The sequence below is a fragment of the Macaca fascicularis genome, chromosome 1 (genome assembly GCF_037993035.2).
Source record: "Macaca fascicularis isolate 582-1 chromosome 1, T2T-MFA8v1.1".
NCBI classification, from domain to species: domain Eukaryota; kingdom Metazoa; phylum Chordata; class Mammalia; order Primates; family Cercopithecidae; genus Macaca; species Macaca fascicularis.
In genome coordinates, this window is record NC_088375.1 from 181,697,030 (window position 1) to 181,721,406 (window position 24,377).

Genomic DNA, 24,377 nt, shown 5'->3' on the forward strand with positions numbered 1-24,377 from the left:
TACAATTCAGCCAACTTTTGAGGTGATAACATTATACAAGTACATTAATTATGGCTAATGGAGCTTTTAAATAAATGTACAAAATAGCCAAGCGTGGTGGCTCACACCTGTAACCCCAGCACTTTGGGAGGCCAAGGTGGGCAGATCACCTGAGGTCAGGAGTTTGAGACCAGGCTGACCAACATTGCAACACCCCATCTCAACTAAAAATACAGGCTGGGTGCAGTGGCTCACGCCTGTAATCCCAGCACTTTGGGAGGCAGAGGCAGGTGGACCACAAGGTCAAAAGTTCAAGACCAGCCTGGCCAAGATGGTGAAACCCTGTCTCTGCTAAAAATACAAAAATTAGTCGGGTGCTGTGACAGGTGCCTGTAATTCCAGCTACTCGGGAGGCTGAGGCAGGAGAATCGCTTGAACCCAGAGGGCGGAGGTCGCAGTGAGCTGAGATCACGCCACTGCATTCCAACCTCGGTGACAGAATGAGACTGTGTCTTAAAAAAAAAAAAAAAATAGCCGGGCATGGTGGTTCCTGTAGTCCCAGCTACAAGGGAGGTGGAGGTTGCAGTGAGCCAAGATCACGCCACTGCACTCCAGCCTGGGTGACACAGAGAGATTCTGTCTCAAAAACAAAACAAAAAAAGAATCATTAGCTTAAATAATATTCTAAATATACAGTGGCCAAAAACTGAAACGGAAAAATTGTCAAAAGTTTACTTGGGTATAAGCCTTTTGTAAGAAAAAAATAAAACATTCTAGTTAATATATTTGAGATCTTGGCATTTGCTTTTCAAGCATAAAGTTGCATATTACACAGTACGATAACCCAGATTTTCATTATTTCATGTCTCTGAAATACTTACGGGTTATTAACTGAATGTTTATGATTTTTCCATCCAATTTTTGCAAAGTGTTCAATTTTTGTTCCTGTAGAGAAAGCAAACATCTACCAGCGGGTGAATGTTTTTCTGCTGCTTATTAACAAATGTTGCAATGGTACTCAGTGTTCTGCTAAATATTTCCATGTTTTCCCTTTCATATATATCATCAGCATTAAAAACTTCAGCACTATTCCCTCAAAACAATTTTATTTATAATTAAATGTAGGCCTAATTAATGAACTGAATCAACTAATTGGTACACAAGATAAAAACAGTTCAAACTGATCTATTCTAATTAAAATAAGTAGGATCCAGTTTCAAAAATAAGAAAACACGGCCTAAACATACTCCAAAACATAGTGGTTTTAAGGCAGGAGAACACTGCCAGCAATTTCTCTAGGAATCTGTCAAATACCCTAGTACCCTAGACTGAGAGAATTTTACACAACTCGCACTCTCCAGGGCATGATAAAACATTTCATCTCTCTCCCTTTCCTTGTGATGAAACAGAAAACTTTTTAGAAGAGTTATATCCTGATAAGAAATGCGTATGCCTTTTAAATTCCTTAACAGAAAATTTAAATAATCATGTCAGGAAAACAAAAAAAAGTACAGTAATGAGGTAAAACATGCAAAAATAATTTTTTTTTACTACTTTTAAAAAGACTAAACAGAATAAAATAGGCTTTGAATTCTCATTTGGTGCTGTAAAGGCCAAAGAAAAAGAAAGCCACCAATGAGAGCTGATAATGTTATATTAATGGCACAGTAAAGTACAAAGTTCCCATGTCTGTTTTCTCTCTCTCTTCTCTATCAAGGAGGATGATCTTCAGAGCAAAAATGACATACACATAATTAAGCAAACCTTATCCAAATTCTAATAAAAAGAGAAGATAAATTCCACACTTGTGATCTTCTAACAATAAAAATAGTGATCAGGGCCAGGTGCGGGGGCTCATGCCTGTAACCCCAGCACTTCGGGAAGCCGAGATGGGTGGGTCATTTGAGGTCAGGAGTTCAAGACCAGACTAGCCACCATGGTGAGACTCCATCTCTAATAAAACTGCAAAAATTAGCCAGGCGTAGTAAAAATACAAAAATTAGCCAGGTATAGTGGCACAAGCCTGTCATCTCAGCTACTTGGGAGGCTGAGGCAGGAGAATCACTTGAACTAGGGAGACAGAGATTGCAGTGAGCTGAGATTGCACCACTGCACTCCAGCCTAGGTGACAGCGTGAGACTTCATCTGAAAAAAAGAATAGTGATCGGGAGGAGGCCAATAGGGGTTCAACAAGAATAAGACAAATCAAATTATGTGTTATCTTTTCGTGACTGAATTGACTGGTAGATCAAAGAAAACATAGTATCTGGACAGCAGAAAGAAAATTAACGAAATTTCTCAAAACACCACTTTGGACAAGATAAGGAAATAGTATAGTGTGGGATTTTGGAGTGGGGGGTATTTTCATTTTTATCTTTTTGGTGTTACAAAAAAAAAAGAAGATTCTTCTGTCAAGTAAGTTTAGACTATGGTTAAACAAAGCTAAATACATGTCTTTACTGTAAGACATTTGGAGCCTTTACTATTGCACTATGTGCATTATGACCATCTAGAAGAGGACTAAAATATGAAGCATTTCCCATTACACTCATGTGAAACAACAGGCATTAATTAATGCATTGACCTAGAGAAAAGTTTCTAGCACTAACTTCTAACCTCAGCTCTGGTCTTGTTAATATTTATATAACAAAGTAAGTAAGAAAAATAGAGGCTCTCTCACCAAACCTAAAGCTAGAAGGGACTGCTACAATGTTGAATTTCAACAAGGTCTATCAATAGGATGGATCGGAATATAAATTAAATGCTCAGTTCTATTCTTGAACTCCCACAACAACCTGCAAAAAGGCACAACAACTATGAGAAACCTCAAGCTCAGTGAGATTTCATAGTGTGATGTGACTAGCAGAATAGCTTACTTGGGATCACAGTACAGCAATTAGACTGGTTATGGGTTATGAAACACGTCTAATGAGAATAGTTCAGAGAAGAAATGAAATATAGGGTCAGTCTGGCTTCAGATATTTGAAGGGCTACAAGGTAAAAGAGGCTTTTTCTGTCATTCTCAGAAGACAAAAACAAGAGCATGGATGCAAACCATAGGTTGAGAGATTTGGGTTCAACATGAAAAAAGGGAACTGTAACAATTGGAATCTCCTAAAAATGGGATTGGTGGCCTCAGTTGGTGACAAATTCCTTGTTTTAGGAAGTACACATGCTTTATTGTCTCTATTAGATTTACAGGCAATCCATGCATAGATTGGTAGGAAGAAGGGTGGCTAAAACAGTAAAGTACCTGGCATAGTGTCTAACATAAGAGATGTTCAATAATGTTCATATTTTTTCTTCCTTTTTTTGTAACATGGGATCCAATTTATCAATAAAAGATAGCATCCCCTTGAAAAATATTCTGCCATTTACATATTTATTAAGCCTGGGCACTGATGAAGGGCTTATCGACTACTGATTCTGAATTGCCAATTAAGATTTTTGGCTATTCAAAGGCTATGCCTTTATGTAAAACTATTTTAATAGCCTATAATTTAATTATGACATCACAAAATCTGCTGGTTCTACAAATGATTTAAACTACTATAAGCTTTCTTACCTATTTATTTCTAGTGCACATTCACAATATTCACAAACAGCAATTTTAAATAACAATTTAAATTCTATAAAATTCTACAATTCATTTAGAAATCTGTTGAATGAAGAATAAAGAAACAACACCCCAAAATGATGGCCTCAGAAGCAAAAGTTTTTCACTGACCTTCTCCTACCCTCCTGTCTCTCAGGCCCATTCTCCCCTGAGGCTAACCATAGAAACTAGAATCCCCCTTCCCCAAGGTAGGTCATAGAAACCAGAACTCCTTTTCCCCAAAGCCAGTCATAAAACCTAGAAATATTACTTTAACTTCATCCACCTTTCTATGCAAAAACTGGTCATAAAGAAATTGTCTGACCTATCTTGTTTGACTGTAGGTCATAAGACCCCAATTCCAGAAAGAGTCCTGCCCCACACCCAGAAGGAAGGAATGCTGCTCACAGAGGCCATGAGGAACCTAGATGGACAGGCCTGGCTGGGTTTCCCCGCTCAGTCTATTAGTATTAGATCATACGCTTTTTGTCCAATCATATTTCTATACGGCTGTTCCATACTTTGTTGAACCTAAACACAAAAATGGACAATTTCCCATTTCTTTGAGTCTTCATTCTGAATGCTCCTGTGTACACACATTAAATAAATTCATATGCCTTTTCTCCTGTTAATCTGCCTCATGTCAGTGATTTTCAGTGAACCTTCAGAAGGTCAAGGCCCTTGTTCCCTACAATGACATTTCCATTAAGATAGTGTACACCTGTATTTCATATTTCAGACTAGAAAACTGTCCAATTATTCTAAGCAATGTAAAACTTGAGAAAATATATACACTTAAAAACACACCAGCAACAGGATTTCCAGCTGGTTGAAGAAAAATGGAGGCCGCCTAAATCTGTGTCTTTCTATAGCCTCTAAAACCAATACAGAATAACAAGAAAAAATAGCACAAATCATACTCTCAGCATAATTAGAAAATAGAAAATGCCAAATTTCAAAGTATCTGTAAGTTAAAAAAAAAAAAAAAAGAAAAAGAAAAGAAAAAATATATAAGCCCAAATCCCAGCCAACAATTGCTCACGTTTCTACACAAACCTTTAAGGGTACAAGGGCAGGCTGAGGAAACTGTGCAGAGAAGACGGGAGATAATGGCAGGCCAACAACTGCTCTAAACTACCAAGAAAAGAAAGGCCTCCTCCCCAAGTGTGAAAATACCAAGAAAGTATTCCTATAGATCAAACCATGACCATATGGAATGGGCTGAAAAACACAGGAGATCTGAGATGGGAATCTTAAAGGCATAGGTTCTGAGAAGAAAAAGAAAAAAAAAAAAAAAAGCAAAATGAAAGGGCAAGGTCCCTTTTGGTGCAATTGGGTAGTGAAAGAGAAAAGCAGCAAAAGAGGACATTTGTATGGTTCTACAAGACAAAAAAAGGACAAGGTACACCTGTAGTCCCAGCAACTCAGGACACTGAGGCAGGAGTATTGCCTGAGCCCAGAAGTTTGTGGCTATAGTGCACCATGATTGCACCTGAAGAGTCAGCCTGGGCAGTACTGCAAGACCCCATTCCACTACACTTACAGAAAAGGGCACCATAGTACTAAGAATCCCCCCAATCTACAAACAACACACTCAAATCACCAGGCAATAAAACTAGAAATTACTGATAAAATTAAAAGTCCATCTGGAAATTTAAAAAATATTTCCATGAAATAATTCTCGGGTAAAAAATGAAAATAGAAATGGAAATTATAGAACTTGTCAGAAAATAGTGATAATGAAAACACTACATATCAGAATCAATGTGATACATTTAACACAGTAATCAGGAAAATATATACCACCAACCATTTATTAATAAGAATAAATGACATAAGGATTATTATTAAGCAGTAAAAAGGAATGAGGTCCTAACACATGCTATGACATGAATGAACTGTGAAAATATACTAACTTAAAGAAGCCAGTCACAAAAGGTCACTTTTTTTTCCCTCTTTTTTTTTTTTTTTTGTTTTTTGAGACGGAGTCTAGCTCTGCCACCTAGGCTGGAGTACAGAGGTGCAATCTCGGCTCACTGCAACCTCCACCTCCCAGGCTCAAGCAACTCTCTTGCCTTAGTTAGCATCCTCAGTTGCTGGGATTACAGGCACACCCAACCACACCCGGCTAATTTTTGTATTTTAGTAGAGATGGGGTTTTACCATGTTTGCCAAGCTGGTCTCGAACTCCAGACCTCAGGTGATCCCACCACCTCAGCCTCCCAAAATGCTGGGATTACAGGTGTGAGCCACTGTGCCTGGACTTTTTTTTTAAAGAAAAAAAAACAGGGTCTCACTCTATCAACTAGGCTGGAATGCAGAGGTGCGACCTCGGCTTACTGCAGCCTCCTCTTTCCAGGCTCAAGCAGTCCTCCCACTTCAGCCTCCCAAGTAGCTGAGACTATAGGCATGTGCCACAGTGCCAGCTAACTTTTGTATTTTTCGTAGAGATGAGGTTTCACCATGTTGCCCAGGCTGGTCTTGAACTCCTGGGCTCAAGCGATATACCTGCCTCAGCCTCCCAAAGTGCTGGAATTACAGTTGTGTAGCACCGTACCCAAAAGGCCACATATTGATTACATTTGACTCATGAACAACACAGGGTTAAGCTGCATGGGTCCACTATAAGGGGACTTTTTTCAATGACAGTTACATCAAATATGCCTGCCTCTTCCGTCTCCTCTTCCACTTCTTCTGCCTCTACCACCTGGAACAGCAAGACCAACCTTCCTCTTCCTCCTCAGCCTGCTCAATGAGAAAATGATGAAGAAGGCAACAAGGATGAAGATCTTTAAGATGATCACCTTCCACTTAATGAATAGTAACTATATTTTCTCTTCTTTATGATTTTAATAACATTTTTGTCTAATTAGATAAGTCAATTCAAATATTACAATGAGCAAAGAAGTAGTAATACCATCTCTTTTTGTAGATGATACAATATAGCTGCATATGTGGAAACCCCTATAAGTAAAATCAGTAATAAAACTAACTCAAAAATTAAAAACTTCAGTGAGATAGCAAGTCATAAGATTAATATATAAAAATCAATAGCCAGCCGGGCATGTGGCTCACACCTGTAATCCCAGCACTTTAGGAGGCGGAGGCAGGTAGATCACTTGAAGTCAGGAGTTCAAGACCAGCCTGGCCAACATGGTAAAACCCTGTCTCTAATTAAAAAAAAAAAAATACAAAAATTAGCCAAGCTTGGTGATGCGCACCTGTAATCCCAGTTACTTGGGAGGCTGAGGCAGGAGAATCACTTGAATCCAGGAGATGGAGGTTACAGTGAGCCAAGATCGCACCATTACACTCCATCTTGGGCAACGGAGCGAGACTCCACGTTGGGGGGGGGAAGATCAGTAGCCTTCGTATACACAAGTAATGACCAGATTAAAGGATATAACACCAGTGAAAAGTCCATGTGCAATAGCAGCAACAAGGATGATTAAAGGAATTAAGGAAGGTATTTAGGCATAAGTTTAACAAGAAATAAAACACTTATATATGAAGAAAACCTTAAAACACTCCTGAAAGACACAAAGACAGAACTGAATAAATAAAAAGATAATCCCTGTTCTTTGACAGGACAACTCAGCCTCATAAATACATCAGTCCTCCCTAAATTAATTTAACAAGATTAATACAATCCCACTAAAAATACCAGTAACGTTTGAGAGTAAAGTTCAAATGGAGAAAAAAATAACCAATGCACATAACCTATGCATAAATGGAGGCAAGAAAACACTGAAAATCTATGAGGGATCTTGGTCCAGAAAAAGATGTTCGTCAGATAACTGGTAAAACTTAGAATGAGGTCTGTAGATTATATAATAGTATCATATCAATATTGACTTCCCAATTTTGATCACTGTAGTGACTATGAAAGAACTGCAACTTACTCTCAAACATTTTTTTAATTAATTTTGTTGTTGTTGTTGTTTTGAGATGGAGTCTTGCTCTGTTGCCCAGGCTAGAGTGCAGTGGCACGATCTCGGCTCACTGCAACTTCTACCTCTTGGGTTCAAGCAATTCTCCTGCCTCAGCCTCCCGAGTAGCTGGGACTATAGGTGCATACTACCATGCTCAGCTAGTTTTTTGTATTTTTAGTAGAGACGGGGTTTCCCCATGTTGGCCAGGCTGGTCTCGAACTTCTGACCTCACGATCTGCCCACCTCGGCCTCCCAAAGTGCTGGGATTACAGGCGTGAGCCACAGCACCCAGCCTTACATTTTTAAATAATTACATAGTAATATAGATAAAATAATTCATTAAAACAACAAGCATGGCCAGGCGTGGTGGCTCACGCCTGTAATCCCAGCACTTTGGGAGGCCAAGGTGGGTGGATCACGAGGTACGGAGATCGAGACCACCCTGGCTCACACGGTGAAACCCGTCTCTACTAAAAATGCAAAAAATTAGCTGGGCATGGCAGCGGGAACCTGTAGTCCCAGCTACTTGGGAGGTTGAGGCAGGAGAATGGCGTGAACCCGGGAGGCGAAACTTGCAGTAAGCTGAGATCGCGCCACTGCACTCCAGCCTGAGCGACTGAGCGAGACTCCGTCTCAAAAAAAAAAAAAAAAAAAAAAAAAACAAGCATGGCAAAATGTTAATTTTTAGAAAATCTAGAGTAAAAATATTAGGAATTCTTGTACTGTTTTTGAAACATTCTTGTTCAGTCTGAAATTACTTCTAAACAAAATAGTTTTAAAGTATATTACAACATACCTCTAAAAATGAAGCATATCATCTTTTAAAATTGACAAACCTGGGCTGGGCACGGTGACTCACGCCTGTAATCCCAGCACTTTGGGAGGCTGAGGCAGGCATATCACGAGGTCAGGAGATCAAGACCACCCCAGCTAACACGGTGAAACTCCGTTTCTACTAAAAACACAAAAAATGCCGTGTGTGGTGGGCAGGTGCCTATAGTCCCAACTACTCAGGAGGCTGAGACAGGAGAATGGAGTGAACCTGGGAGGCAGCGCTTGCAGTGAGCTGAGATCGGGCCACTGCACTCCAGCCTGGGCAACAGAGTGAGACTCTGTTTCAAAAAAACTAAAGAAAAGAAAAAAAATTGACAAACCTTTCAAATGACAACCATAAACAAATTTAATTTCAAATTATACTCTGGCCACATTCATTATCTAATTAATTTTAAATATTTATGATTTTTAAACAAAAATGCTATTACAATATTCAGTTTTCCTTCCCCTTCACCAAACAGGTCAAAAAAGAAAAAAGGAAAGCCAAGCACAAATGAAAATTCCAAGCAAAACATGTTTCCATACCTACAATACATGCTAACAAACATTACTGAATGTCCCTCTACTATGTACAGGAATGACAAGAAAATAAAAAGTTAATATACAGTAAAAACTTTTTATTATTTAAAATTAATATAGCTATCTGAGAAACAATGAAAAGAATGGAGGTTTTATAGTATGGCAGATTTGAGTGTGAAATCCTCTATCACCTACTAGAAGTTACTCAAATTCTCCAAGCTTCAGGTTCCTCATATGAAAAATAGGCGTACACTCACCTCTTAAAATAGTTGTTATATTTGGTATGTAAAATATCTAAGATGTGTGAGGCACGCAACAAAGAGCAGCTACTATTACTGGGAGAAAGGGCTGCACAAGAGCTTTAGAGTGAGACAGAAATAGAATGGAACATAGGCTCTCCTACTTATTGACCCTATGATCCTGGTCAAAAACTTTTCTGAATATCAGATTCTTCTGCTATAAAATGAGATAATAACACCTGCAATAATGGATTCTTGTGATAGCTGAATGAGATAACATACATATGGAAATTCACTCCTTCATTCAATAAATGTTTGTTGAGTATTTAAATATGCTGAAGACTATAGAAGAGAAAGAAAAAAAAAAAAAAACTTCTTTCTGGTTAAATAACATGCCAAGTTCTGTGCTTGGCTGTGTATATCAAGGTAAACAAAGCAGACATGGCCCCTGCTTTCGTGGAGTTTATAGACTAATAAAGAAGACAAAAATTAAACAAGTAAAACCACATATGATAAATACATGAATATAAATAGTGCTAAGTGCTATGAAGGAAGCGATATGAAGCTATCTAAGAAAAAGAATAATAGGAGGGGCTACTTTGATTTGAATAGTCATGGAGGGTCTTTCTAAATTTTAAAGATGAATTAATTACGCAACACTGACTTGTGCCAGGCACTATTCTTTTTTTTTTTTTTTCTTTTATACTTGGTTTAGCCAGGTACTATTCTAGGTTAACAATCAATGTGCAGGAAATAAGACAAATAAAAATCCATGCTTTTGTTGAACTTATATTCTGGTTGGAAGAGTCAATAAACAAGAATATATATACATATATATATCTCTCTCTCATGTTATATGGCACCTATAATTATCTGACATATATGTATGTGTCAGATATATGTCAGATTATTATAGGTGCCATATAAAATGATAAAGCAGAAGATAGTGAATAGGAAGTTCTGGGAAGGAGAGTGATGAAAGAAAGCAGAAGGTGGCTTTTAAATAAAGACCTGATGGAAGCAAGGGAGATGGCTCTGATGATCTTAGGATAGAGGCTAAAGCCCTACCTGAAATAAACCTTGGTGTGTATGAGGAACAGAAAGAAAAGATAGTGTGGTTGGAGCAGACTAGTAAAAGAAAAAATGGTGGGAGATAAGATCAGAGAGCTAATGAGGGTGGAGGGAATGATCATGTAGAAGCTCGTAGGCCATAAGAAGACATTTGGGTTTCAATCTTAGTGTGATGAGAAACAATGGAGAATTTTAAGCACAGGTGTGAAATGATCTGACATATTTTACAAGTATGGCTCTGGCTATAAAGTAGAGAATTGACTTTGGAGGTACACAAGCAGAAGTAGAGAAACCAGTTAGAACACTCCTAAATTTCAGGTACGAAATTATGCCACTACAGCAAAGGTAGCAAAAATGGTGAGAAATGGATATACTGAGAATACAGAGAAAAGTCTTGCTGATATATTGAATGTAGAGTATGAATAGCTTGATCTTTCACCTCGTCTTGGTTGACAAAATTTTAAGATCCTCAATTTATAGTCCATGACCAGTCATGGTAGCTCACGCCTGTAATCCTAACACTTTGGGAAGCCGAGACAGGTGGATCACTTGAGCTCAGGAGTTTGAGACCAGCCTGGGCAACATGGCAAAAAGCCATGTCTACCGAAAATACAAAAAATTAGCCGAACGTGGTAGTGCACATCTGTAGTCCCAGCTACTCGAGAGGCTGGGTGGAAGGATCACTTGAGCCTGGGAGGCGGAAGTTGCAGTGAGCCAAGATGGCACCACTGCACTCCAACCTGCATAACAGAGTGACACCCTCAGCTTGGAAAAAAAAAAAAGTTATAGTCCATGATTAAAGGAGACAAGATGTGTGTCATTTTTCCTATTTCAACTTCCTGCTATAGAGTACTCTAGGTACTTCCCATACCACAGTCTATATATAAACACTTTCTCTATGGCTAAGTTCTATAAGAACTATTACTTCGATTTAATTCAAAAAACATTTTACATCTTATATATCCTGGCATCCTCCATAGTTCCTTAATAAATAACTGTCGTTTCTTATCTCATGTATATAACTAGTAAGAAGCCTCAAAAGTTTTTTTTAACATACCATATTTTTCCATATGTTCTTTTCCAGCATACCCAAACATCTGAGGAGCAACTGGGTGTGCAGACAATCCATACTTATTGATCAGGACGTCAAGATGTTTATCAGTGGGAATGGTCCTATCTGAAAACTAAGAGAGGGGGGACAAAATTTCATAAGTAGCTGACATGATAAGTATCTCTTTCAAAACTACTACAGCGCTATTAAGACATTTATTTATTCTAAGCCCATAGTACACCAGAAATGGTCAATGTGAATAAAATCAGTTAGGACATGCGCCACAGGGAAACATGGGAAGAAGAAAAAATAATCAAGTGAGGAAAGAGGTATTAACTCTTTCAAGAAATATTTATTGGGCATCCAGTATGTGCCAGTAACTATTCCAGACATGAGAGAAAAAAGAGTGAACTAATAAGATAGACTTTGCTCACTGGCATTTACACTGGGGAGGGAGGAAGGTAAAAGGTGATGAGGACAATAATAAATAAAAATATTTATGACTCAGTAATGACTAATAAGAAAAGATTAGTATTAAATGATTAATATAAAAAAGAAAATAAATAAAATTTAAAATATAAATAACATTTATATTTCGTAATATAAAGCGATCCTCCTATCTCAGCTTCCCAAGTAGCTGGAAATACAGGCATGCACCACCATGCCCAACTAATTCTTTTGTATTTTTTTGAATAGCCGGGGTTTCACCATGTTGCCCAGGGTGGTCTTGAATTTCTGGTCTCAAGCAATCCTCCTGCCCTGCCTCCCAAAGTACTGGGATTACAGGCATGAGCCAGGGCACCTGGCTACAATATACTTCTTGGAGGAAGCAAACAACAAAAAACACTTCCTAGAGTTCTCATAACATTACAGTGAACAGATATATTACTTAAAAGTAGTCTGGGGATAAATTAAAGCTGTAACTATAAAACATAAAGCAACCACTAAAAGCAAAACAAAACAGCAGAGGTATAGTTAATACGCCTATAAGATAGATAAAATGAAATTATAAAAAATTCTCAATTAGGCCGGGCGCGGTGGCGCACGCCTGTAATCCCAGCACTTTGGGAGGCGGAGATGGGCGGATCACGAGGTCAGGAGATCAAGACCATCCTGGCTAACACGGTGAAACCCTGTCTCTACTAGAAAAATACAAAAAAACTAGCCGGGCGAGGTGGCGGGCGCCCGTAGTCCCAGCTACTCGGGAGGCTGAGGCAGGAGAATGGCGTAAACCCGGGAGGCGGAGCTTGCAGTGAGCTGAGATCCGGCCACTGCACTCCAGCCTGGGCAACACAGCGAGACTCCGTCTCAAAAAAAAAAAAAAAAAAAATTCTCAATTAACAGAAAAGAAGAAAAAAGAACAAAGAAGAGATTGAACAAAAAGAAAACAATCCGCAAATCAGTGGTGTCCAAGTAAATTCTTAACAACAGGCTCACTGGGGCAGGATGCAGGGAGCCCTAATTGGTAGCATTTGCCAACTTTTGTGGTATAAAGTCTCCCACCATAGCCAGTTTGAATCTACTAACATGGCTGTCACTGAAACCAAACATGGGAGAAGATATCCTGCATAATCCGATCATGCAGGATAGTACAAGCTAGTAGGTATCGGTTTCAGCTAACTGCTAGTTTAAACTCAACCACATCAATCAGCACATCAAATGGGAAAGATATAAAAAGTCCAATTAAAAGGCAAATATTATTATATTGTTAAAAAGCAAGACCCCGCAATATGCTGTCTACAAAAACCCAATTCAAATATATAGACAAAAATAAGTAAAGGGATGGAAAAATACATACTATTCTAATTCTACTCAAAAGAAAGCTGGATTGGCTATGCTAATATCAAAGTAGATGTAAGATCAAAGAACTAATAACAAGGACTAAAGAGGATTATTTCATAATGACGAAGGAGTCAACTTACCAAGAGGATATAACAACCCTAAATGTTAATATATCTAATATCAGAGCTTCAAAATACATGAAACAGAAACTGAAGGAAATAGGCCAGGTGTGGTGGCTCACGCCTGTAATCTCAGCACTTTGGGAGGCAGAAGGCAGGCGGATCACTAGGTCAGGAGTTCAAGACCAGCCTCACCAACATGGTGAAACGCTACTAAAAATACAAAAATTAGCCAGACGTGGTGGTGCGCGCCTGTAATCCCAGCTATTCGGGAGGCTGAGGCAGGAGAATCACTTGAACCCAAGAGGTGGAGGTTGCAGTGAGCCAAGATCGTGCCATTGCACTCCAGCCTGGGTGACAGAGCGAGACTCCATCTTAAAAAAAAAAAAAAAAAGAACTGAAGGAAATAGACAAATCTACAGATATAGCAGAGATTGCAATATTTCCCTCTCAATAACTGACAGAATAAGCAGACAAATCAGTAAGGTCATAAAAGACTTGACCAACCTTATCAGCCAATTTGACATAAGTAGCATTTATAGAACACTTCATCCACTAAGAACAAAGTACATACGCTTTTCAAGTGCACACATCATATTTTTCAAAATAAACCATACCCTGAGCCAAAAAACAAATCTCAAATAAAAAAATATAGGCCCGGCCTCGCAGTCCCCACCTGTAATCCCAGCACTTTGGGAGGCTGAGACAGGTGGATCACTTGAGTTCAGGAGTTCGAGACCAGCCTGGCCAACGTGGTGAACCCCATCTCTACTAAAAATACATAAATTAGCCAGGTGTGGTGGTGTGCACCTACAGTCCCAGCTATTCAGGAGGTTGAGGTGGAAGAACTGCTTGAACACAGGAGTTGAAGATTGCAGTGAGTCGAGATCACACCACTGCACTCCAGCCTGGGCGACAGAGTGAGACTCTGTCTTGGGAATAAATATATATATATATATATATATATGTATAACACACATACATACACACACATATATATGTATGTGTGTGTATATTGTGTGTGTGTGTGTATTGTGTATATATATGTGTGTGTGTGTATATATATACGTGTGTGTGTGTGTGTGTGTATAGTAGCCAGGCATGGTGGGTCATGCCAGCATGGGCAACATAGCAAGATTCCGTCTCTGCAAAAAATTAGCTGGGCATGGCTGATTTAAAATAAAGAATTAAACCCAAAGTAAGGAGAAGAAAGGAAACATCAAGAATGAGAGCAGATTGAAATAGAAAATGAGCAGAAAGAAAAAGAATGAGTAGAAATGAGCAGAATAAACTAGAAAAAAGAAGAATATAGGCCAGGCACCATGGCTCACACCTGTAATTCCAGCACTTTGAGAGGCCAGGTGGGTGGATCATGAGGTCAGGAGTTTGAGGCCAGCCTGGCCAACATGGTGAAACTCCATCACTACTAAAAATACAAAAATTAGCTGGGCGTGGTGGCAGGCACCTATAATCCCAGCTACTCAGGAGACTGAAGCAGAAGAATTGCTTGAACCCTGGAGGCAGAGGTTGCAGTGAGCCGAGATCATGCCATTGCACTCCAGCCTGGGCGACAGAGTGAGACTCTGTCTCAAAAAAAAAAAAAAAAGAGTATATAGAAAATCAATGAAAACAAAAGCTGGTCCTTCTATTGTAAACTTTCTTTTTCCATGATCACTCTGACAACAAAAGATGACCATGGAAAAAGAGAGAAGATAAAAATTACCAACACCAGAAGAAGGGAGAAGACACATCCAAAGATCCTACATTAAAAAGATGGGAATAACATGAATGACTTTTTACCAATAAGGTTAACAATGTAGATGAACTGGACAAATTCTGTGAAGGACATAAACTATCAAAGCTCGCTTAAAAAAAGAAAAAATAGACAACCTGAATAGTAATATATTTACTGAAGAAACTAAACTTAGAAGATTGAAAACTTTCGGCCGGGCGCGGTGGCTCAAGCCTGTAATCCCAGCACTTTGGGAGGCCGAGACGGGCGGATCATGAGGTCAGGAGTTCGAGACCATCCTGGCTAACACGGTGAAACCCTGTCTCTACTAAAAAATACAAAAAACTAGCCGGGCGAGGTGGCGGGCGCCTGTAGTCCCGGCTACTCAGGAGGCTGAGGCAGGAGAATGGCGTAAAAACCCGGGAGGCAGAGCTTGCAGTGAGCTGAGATCCGGCCACTGCACTCCAGCCTGGGCGACACAGCAAGACTCCGTCTCAAAAAAAAAAAAAAAAAAAAAAAAATACCACCACAAAAAAAAAAAAAAAAGAAAGAAAACTTTCCCATAAAGAAATCACCAGACCATGATCCAAAGATAAGAATGCAAAAAAAAAAAATTTTTTTTAATTAAAAATATTTTAGGGCTGGGTGCGGCGGCTCACGCCTGTAATCTCAGTACTTTGGGAGGCCAAGGCAGGCGGATCACCTGAGGCCGGGAGTTTGAGACAAGCCTGACCAACATGGAGAAACTCCATCTCTACTAAAAATACAAAATTAGCCAGGCGTGGTGGTGCATGCCTGTAATCCCAGCTACTCGGGAGGCTAAGGCAGGAGAATCGCTTGAACCTGGGAGGCGGAGGTTGCGGTGAGCCGAGATTCTGCCATTGCACTCCAGCTTGGGCAACAAGAGGGAAACTCCATCTTAAAAAAAAAAAAATTTAAAAGAAAAGAAACGAAGTCACCCAATCAAATGTGAACTGGTGAATTGGTGAATTCTACCAAAAATTTAAGAGAAAAAAATACCAATTTACATATAAACTATTCCAAAAAACAGAAGAGAAGAGAACACTTCCCAGCTATTCTATGAGGCCAGCATTATTCTCGTATTAAAACAAGCCTGGGTGTGGTGGCTCACACCTATAATCCCAAAACTTTGGGAAGCCAAGGTGAGCAGATCACTTGAGCCCTGAAGTTCAAGACCAACCTGCACAATGGAAAGAAAACAACAAACCAACACCCTTGCAGACATAAACACAAAAATCCTTAACAAAATTTTAACAAATCAGGCCAGGCGCAGTGGCTCACACCTGTAATCCCAACACTTTGGGAGACCCAGGCGGAAGGATTGCTCAAGCCCAGGAGCTTAAGACCAGCCTGGGCAACATAGGGAGAACCCATCACTTAAAAGAAAAAGATTAGCAAATCAAATCCAATAATATATAAAAAGGATAATATATCATGACCAAATACCAAACATTACCCCAGAATATCGGATAGACCAACAGTCAAATATCAACAAATATAATTCATCATATTAACAAACTAAAAAAGAATAACAAACAAAATAAGAACATCTCAATAGATATCTAAAAAGCTTGTGAAAAAACGTGGCTGGGCACGGTAGCTCACACCTGTAATCCCAGCACTTTAGGAGGCCGAAGCAGGTGGATTGCCTGAGGTCAGGAGTTTGAGACCAGCCTGGTCAACATGGTAAAACCCCGTCTCAACTAAAAGTACAAAACTCAGCCCAGCTTGGTGGTCGGCGCCTGTAATCCCAGTTACTTTGGAGGTTAAAGCAGGAGAATCACTTGAAACAGGGAGGCAGAGGTTGCAGTGAGCCAAGACCGTGCCACTGCACTCCATTTCAGCCTGGGAAACAGAGACTACATCTCAAAAAAAAAAAAAAAAAAAAAAAAAAGGCGGGGGGTGTAAGGTCGTGCCTGGATTCATTATTTGCATGTGGATATCCAGTTGTCCCAGCACGACTTGTTGAAAAGATTATCTTTTTTCCATTATATTGCCTTTGCTTCTTTGTCAAAGATGGGTTGACTATATTTATGTAGGTCTATTTCTGAATGCTTTATTCTTTTCTATTTATCTATTTGTCTAATTTGTCTGAACTTTTTTGTCAATACCACACTGTCTTAATTACTGGAGCTTTAGGGTAAGTCTTGAAATTGAGTAGTGTCAGTCCTTCTGTTGAACTTGGGAGGGAGACCTGGTCTCAAAAAAAAAAAAAAAAAAAAATAGGCAGAAGGAGGGACTTCTAATTTATATATATTTCCTTTTAATTATACTATGGGATTATGGATGGATTTTACTATTTTATAATTTTTAATAATTTTCAAATAAAAGTTACCAGGGCACATACCATTTACTGCTGAAAAAAACACGTATTTTTCATGTGTCATAAACATTATACATTCACTTACATAACCTTATTTCTCAGTCTTCTCCAGCTGCCACTCTAATCCAGACAGTTTTTTAAACTGTTCCCTGGGTGTATCATATTCATTCAGACACCCATGACTAGGCTCATGATGCCTTCTCTGACATCTAGGAAGAACACATTTCCCCTTATCCACTCCTAAATTATCCGATCTAACTTCTACCACTTTTCAAAGGTGTTCTTTAAAGGGGGAAACAACTTATTGATTTGAATGCCTATTAAGTGCCACTTTTGTGGTTTCTAAGAAATATTATCATATGTATTTAAGTTAATTTGGGGTAGAGGTCCTTTAACGTTTCAACAGAGAAAATGGGATCAGGTTGATCACATAAGTTAGATAATAGTATAATTTTAGATAACAGTAAAAAATTATCTTCAACTCATTTTCTTCTTTTTTTTTTTGAAACAGAGTCTCAGGCCAGGTGCGGTGGCTCAAGCCTGTAATCCCAGCACTTTGGGAGGCCGAGACGGGCAGATCACGAGGTCAGGAGATCGAGACCATCCTGGCTAACACGGTGAAACCCCATCTCTACTAAAAAATACAAAAAACTAGCCGGGCGAGGTGGCGGGCGCCTATAGTTCCAGCTACTCGGGAGGCTGAGGCAGGAGAATGGCGTGAACCTGGGAGGTGGAGCTTGCAGTGAGCTGAGATCCGGCCACTGCACTCCAGCCTGAGAGACAGAGCAAGACTCTGTCTCAAAAAAAAAAAAAAAAAAAAAAAGGAAACAGAGCCTCAGTCTGTCGCCCAGGCTGGAATGCAATGGCACATCTTGGCTCACCGCAACCTCCACCTCCTGGGCTCAGGCAAGTCTCCTGCCTCAGCCTCCCGAGTAGCTGTGATTACCAGCGCACACCACCACACCCGGCTAATTTTTTGTATTTTTAGTAGAGATGGGTTTTGCCATGTTGGCCAGGCTGGTCTCGAACTTCTGGCCTCAAGTGATCCGCCCATCTCAGCCTCCCAAAGTGCTGGGATTACAGGCATGAGTGAATTTTTAATTTTCTTTCTTTCTTTTCTTTTCTATAAATTCCATTTAGGGTTTTTTTTTTCATGCCAATAATGTTCTTTTTTGTAGTTTCCTATAGCCTAAAGAGGTTTCCAAGCTGTCTTTTATTTCTCTAAACATAACAAACATGATTAAATCTGCATCCAATAAATCTAGTTTTGGCAGTCTTCAGAGATTACCTTTTACTGCTCCTTCTTTCTTTCGGTTCTCAATTGTGGTGCCTTGTTTCTTTAACACTTAAGGTTATCTTTAACTGCGTGTCCTTGAAATTTTACTTGAAGGGCTCTCAAAGCCTGGAAGAAGGGTGCTTTCCTCCAGAAGAAAATCTGGCTAGGTTACTACCATTCTGGAACTACTTTAGATTCAATTCATGGTTTGAGGTTTCCTGGACCACTCAGATAATGAGAATGTTGGCAGTGATCCCACATGTGGGCTAGTCTGTGATTTATTAACTCAATGAAAGGTTTTACTGGGTTTTTTATTCTCTTTTTTTTTTCTCCCCTGTTTTACTGGATGCCATGGTAACTCTCCCTATCATCTCATGGAAGTGGGCAGTTTTACTTCAGGTTCGTCCTACCCAAAGAGTTTATCCTTACACAGTATCAATTTAATGTGGGTATTAAACTTCTGATCTTGGGAAGGTCTGAGCTTTGACTACTTCCCCTTTCATTCCAGGGGGCTGTCAAAATTGTGGCTCACAGCTGCCTGATCAGCAAAGATCTTCAAGGCAAAACTAGTTGCAAATGCTGATGTTAATTCTCTGGCATTCATCTGCACTTCCTCTCTCTTGCTAGTTCTTCAATACCTTCAGGATTTCTTTTTTCATATTCTATCCAAATATTTTAGTTGTCATCAGTGAGAGAACTGGCTCAAAAAACTTGGCTTGCCATTACCAGAATTAGAAGTCCCACATTTTATTAACTCTCTTCAATTTGTTGAATGAATTTCATTTATTGAATGTAATTCATTGATCAAAAAAATGAATAAATGAATGGCTTTCAAATTAAATAGATAAGTCAACTTCAAATTCAGTAATCTCATATCTTTGAACATCAGTTTCATCATTGGTAAAATAAACAGTTTGAACAAAATTATCTCTAAGATTCTTCACTATTCTAAACTACCAAGATCTATGCATACATATTTAAGTATCACCTTTCAACTTTTGGGTTATATTAGCTCATTTAGTAACTATGCCAAAATAACACTCACTTTTATTCCAAGGCTTCCCTTACTCATCTTCTCAAACCCAAGAGCCAAGACACATTCTGCCACACCTTAAAGGAAAATGTAATTATTTTGAAATTTCAAATTTCTAAACACCAACAAAATATCATTAAATACTTCAATTGAAATAAGTGCATCAAGTGAGAGCACAGTGGCTCAAACTTCTAGTCCCTAGTCCCATCAGTTTGGGAAATCAAAGCAGATGAATTGCTTGAGGCCAGGAGGTCAAGACCAGCCAGGGTAACATAGTAAGACTCTGTCTCTACAAAAATTTAAAAACTTAAAATGTTTGAAAAATCAGCTGAGTGTGGTGGTACACACCTGTAGTCCTAGTGACTTGGTAAGCTGAGGCAGGAGGTCACTTGAGCCCAGAAATTCTGTCTCTAAATAAATAAGCCAATTTACACAAAATGTAAAAACATACTATAATCCCACAAAGGTTTTTTTTGTTGTTGTTGTTGTTTGTTTGCTTTTTTTTTTTTGACACAAAGTTTCAGTCTGTCACCGAGACTGGAGTATAGTGGCAGGCTCACAGCTCACTGCAGCTTCAACCTCTCAGGCTCAAGCGATCCTCCCACCTCAGCTCTCTATTAGCTAGAGCTAATTTTTGTATTTTTTGTAGAGAAAGTTTTACCGTGTTACTTAGGCTGGTCTTGAGCTCCTGGGCTCAAGCAATCTGTCCACCCCAGCCTCCCAAGTGCTAGGATTACAGGCATAAGCCACTGTGCCCAGCACCACAAAGGTTTTTTTGTTTTTTTTTTTTTTTTTTTTTTTTTTTTTTGAGACAGTATCTCACTCTGTCACCAAGGCTGAAGTGCAGCAATGCAATCATGGCTCACTGAAGCCTAGACCTCCTGGGCCCAAGCAATCTGCATGTAGCTGGGACCGCAGGCCTGTGGCACCACAACCAGTTTTCTTGCTTTTTTTTTTTTTTTTTTTTGTAGAGATGGAGTCTCACCATGTTGCCCAGGGTGGTCTCAAATTCCTGGGCGCAAGTGATCCACCCACCTCAGCTTCCCAAAGTGCTGGGATTACAGACATAAGCCACCAACCAGCCAAAGTTTTTAATAACAGAAAAATTACAGAGAAAATCTTTATATTCTTCTAGATAAGAGGAAAAATCGGGCTGGGCGTGGTGAATCACGCCTGTAATCCCAAAACTTTGGGAGGCCAAGGCAGATGTATCGCTTGAGACCAGGAGTTCGAGACCAGTCTGGGCAACATGGCAAGACCCCATCTCTACAAAATATACAAAAATTGGTCGGGTGTGGTGGCACACACCTATGATCCCAACTATTAATACTTAGGAGGCTGAAGTGAGAGGATCACCTGAGGCCAAGAGGCACAGGTTGCAGGGGCTGAGATCATGCTACCATACTGTTGCCTGGATGAGAGAGTGAGGCCCTGTCTCTAAAAAAAGAAAAGAGGAAAAATCAATAAGGTGCTTAATTCTTCTCTTGAGTCTCAATATGTTAATAAAATTTCGTGTTAATGTGGAAATATGTTTCAGTAATGAATATAAAAAGCTAATTTAGAATCACAGTTAGAAAAGCATTTAAAATTTGAAATTAAAAATTAAAAAATGAACCCAATGAAAATCTCAAAAGAATTATTTTTGGAGAGAGGGGGCACCTAAAAATGATGCTGCTAAAGTTCAACTGAAGAGCCAAACATTCCTGCAGGAGCTGAATTAAAAAAAAAAAAAAGACAGGATTGCCACATTTTTTCCTAAAAAAATAAAAGAAATATAATGTAACAGAAACAGGGACCACTAGCATTATCAAACAATATAAAGTTCCAATAATTAAAACGCTGGGTAGTGAAATAGTAATCAACAATCAAATCAGTGGAACAGAGAGAGGACCTAATAAAAAACCCTAGAATATATGGAAACATAGGATATGACACATATACAAAAGAACTGAAAATACACGGCCACCAGAAAAAAAAAAGTATACACAATGTTTACAATGGCATTATCTTCGCCCTCCCCTGACCATTTTTAAAAGACAGTGTCTTGCTCTGTTGCCCAGGCTGGAGTATAGTGGCACAGTTATGACTGTGCAGTTATGACTGCAAACTGCAGCCTCAGTCTCGAGACTCAAGCAATCCTTCTGCCTCAGCCTCCCAAGAAGCCAGGATTACGGGTGCCATGCTCACTATGGCAGCATTATTCATAACAGCCAAAAAAAATAGAAACAATCCCTCAACTGATGGAAACCAAAAAAAAATACGCAAGCAACAATGTCTATCAACTGATAAACAGGTAGAAGAAATGTGGTATAGCCATCCTAGCACTTTGAGGGGCCAAGGCAGGAAGATCACTTAAAGCTATTAGCTCGAGATCAGCCTCAGCAACATAGCAAGACCTCATTTCTACTTATTTTACTTTTTATTTTTCTTCTACATTTAAAAAACAGTCCATCTATTTTTTAATGTGATATATCCATACAATGGAATATTATTTGGCCATGAAAAGGAATTAAGTACTGATATATGCTGCAACATGAATAAACTGTAAAAACATTGTGTTAAGTGAAATAAACCACAAAAGGCCATGTATTGTACAATTCCATTTATATAAATATTCAGAATACGAAATTCCACAAAGAGAAAGTAAATTAGTGGTTTCTAGGGACTGAGGGAAGGAGAAAATGGAGAATGACTGCTAATGGGTACAGGGTTTCTTTCTGTGGTGATAAAACTGTTCTAATATGACCAGGTGTGATGGTTCACACCTGCAATCCCAGCACTTTGGGAGGCCAAGGTGGGCGGATCACTTGAGGTCAGGAGTTTGAGACCAGCCTGGCCAACATAGTGAAACCCCGTCTCTATTAAAAATACAAAAAAATTAGCCAGGCATGGTGGTGGGTACCTGTAATCCCAGCTACTCGGGAGGCTGAGGCAGGAGAATCACTTGAACCCGGGAGGTGGAGGTTGCAGTGAGGTGAGATCGCACAACTGCACTCCAGTCTGGGCAACAGAACAAGACTCACTCTCAAAAAAAAAAAAAAAAGTTCTAATATTACATAGTGGTGATAGGTATACAATTCTGTGAATATACAAAAAACACTGAATTGTATACTTTTATGGTCTATAAATTATATCTTACAATGCCTTTTTAATTTTATCTTACTTTAATTTTTTTTTTTTTTTTTTTTAGAGACAGAGTCTCACTGCGTTGCCCAGGCTAGAGTGCAGTGGTATGATCATATATCCTCCAGCCTCAGCCTCCTGAGTAGCTGGGACCACCACGCCTGGCTAATTTTTTTTTAATTTTGTGTAAACATAGGGTCTAACTACATTGCCCAGGGTGGTCTTGAACTCCTGGGCTCAAATGATGCTCTTGCCTTGGTCCCCCAAAGTGTTGAAATTACCAGTGTGAGCCACCATGCCTGGCTGATAAAGCCTTTTTTTTGTTTTTTTGTTTTTTTGTTTTTTTGTTTTTGTTTTTGTTTTTGTTTTGAGACAAGCTCTGGCTCTATCGCCCAAGCTGGAGTGCAGTGGTGCCATCTAGGCTCACTGCAATCTCTGTCTCCCAGGCTCAAGCCATCCTCCCACCTCAGCCTCCCAGGGAGCTGGGACTACAGATGCATGCCACCATACCCAGCTAATTTTTGTATTTTTTTGTAGAGACGGGGTTTTGTTACGTTGCTCAGAGCTAGTCTCGAATTCACAAGCTCAAACAATCCACCCACCTCGGCCTCCCAAAGTGCTGGGGTTACAAGCATAAGCCACCACACCCGGCCTGATATGGCCTTTTTTAAAACAAATACATTATAAAATAATTCCTCTGATGGTCGTGTGATTAAATGATTAAAATGGGGCAATATTTAAGTACACTAGACAAGCACTCCTTACCACCCTGAATCAGCTGGCGGGCCATAAACAAAGCAGTAGAACCAGTAGAGCAGTTATTGTTGACATTGATTATGGGAATTCCAGTCATTCCCAAACTGTGATAGATAGCCCTCTGCCCACAGGTAGAGTCACCTGAATAGAAAAACAAAAATTTTAATATGGAGAATTACAGAGCTGCAATGCAACATAATACTACATTATGTGTTTTTTTAATATTATACCTTTGCCAAGCATATAACACGTGCAAGACAATATCTTAGAAACAGTTTTAACACTAACCATCATTTACTCTGCAAAAAAGACTGAAAACAGAATATATGTGCACTTTCTTTATATAATACAGAGGTAGAGAAGTAAAGAAATGATCAGCTAATAGAAAATGATTCCATCTGGCTAAGGCTATATGATAAAGAAAGCAATATTTCATAAACACCTAAATGTCGGATAAAAATCTTTAAACCTTGGTCAGGTGCGGTGGCTCACGCCTGTAATCCCAGCACTTTGGGAGGCCAAGGTGGGCAGATCACAAGATCAGGAGATCAAGACCATCCTGGCTAACACAGTGAAACTCCATCTCTACTAAAAATACAAAAAATTAGCCAGGTGTGGTGGCATGCACCTGTAATCCCAGCTACTTAGGAGGCTGAGGCAGAAGAATCACTTGAACTAGGAGGCAGAGGTTGCAGTGAGCCAAGATTGCACCACTGCACTCCAGCCTGGGTGACAGAGCGAGACTCGGTCTCAAATAAATAAATAAATAAATAAAATCTTTAAACCTATGACAGTGATTAAAAGCCATGATTTACTTTTCATATAAAGATTCCACAACTTCGAAAAGTTTAAAAGACCCTGCATGCCAAGGCATTCCAGGAAAACATGATCCATGTTAAATACATATGTGACTTCCTTTCCCAAGTGTAAAAAGTAAAGTAGAGGTTCCTCTTCAAAGACTTTCCTCCCCATTTAATTAGGAATAGATAGTA

General features: G+C 39.3%; 1 protein-coding gene across 5 annotated transcripts in view; it reads right to left on the bottom strand.

Annotated features, from left to right (window-relative positions):
* SCP2 (sterol carrier protein 2) overlaps positions 1-24,377 on the bottom strand; it is a 123,606-nt gene that overhangs the window by 69,221 nt on the left and 30,008 nt on the right. For 3 of the 5 annotated variants that reach the window (XM_065522368.1, XM_045370887.2, XM_005543342.4), the window contains 4 exons: positions 23,395-23,526; positions 19,519-19,583; positions 11,227-11,353; positions 861-924 (listed from right to left, as the gene is read on the bottom strand). In XM_065522368.1, coding sequence (XP_065378440.1) covers positions 861-924; positions 11,227-11,353; positions 19,519-19,583; positions 23,395-23,482 — 344 coding nt within the window. In that variant the 5' untranslated portion in view covers positions 23,483-23,526. The remainder of the gene's footprint in view (positions 1-860; positions 925-11,226; positions 11,354-19,518; positions 19,584-23,394; positions 23,527-24,377) is intronic. The other 2 variants (XM_074006396.1, XM_074006394.1) reach the window with 1 other exon arrangement.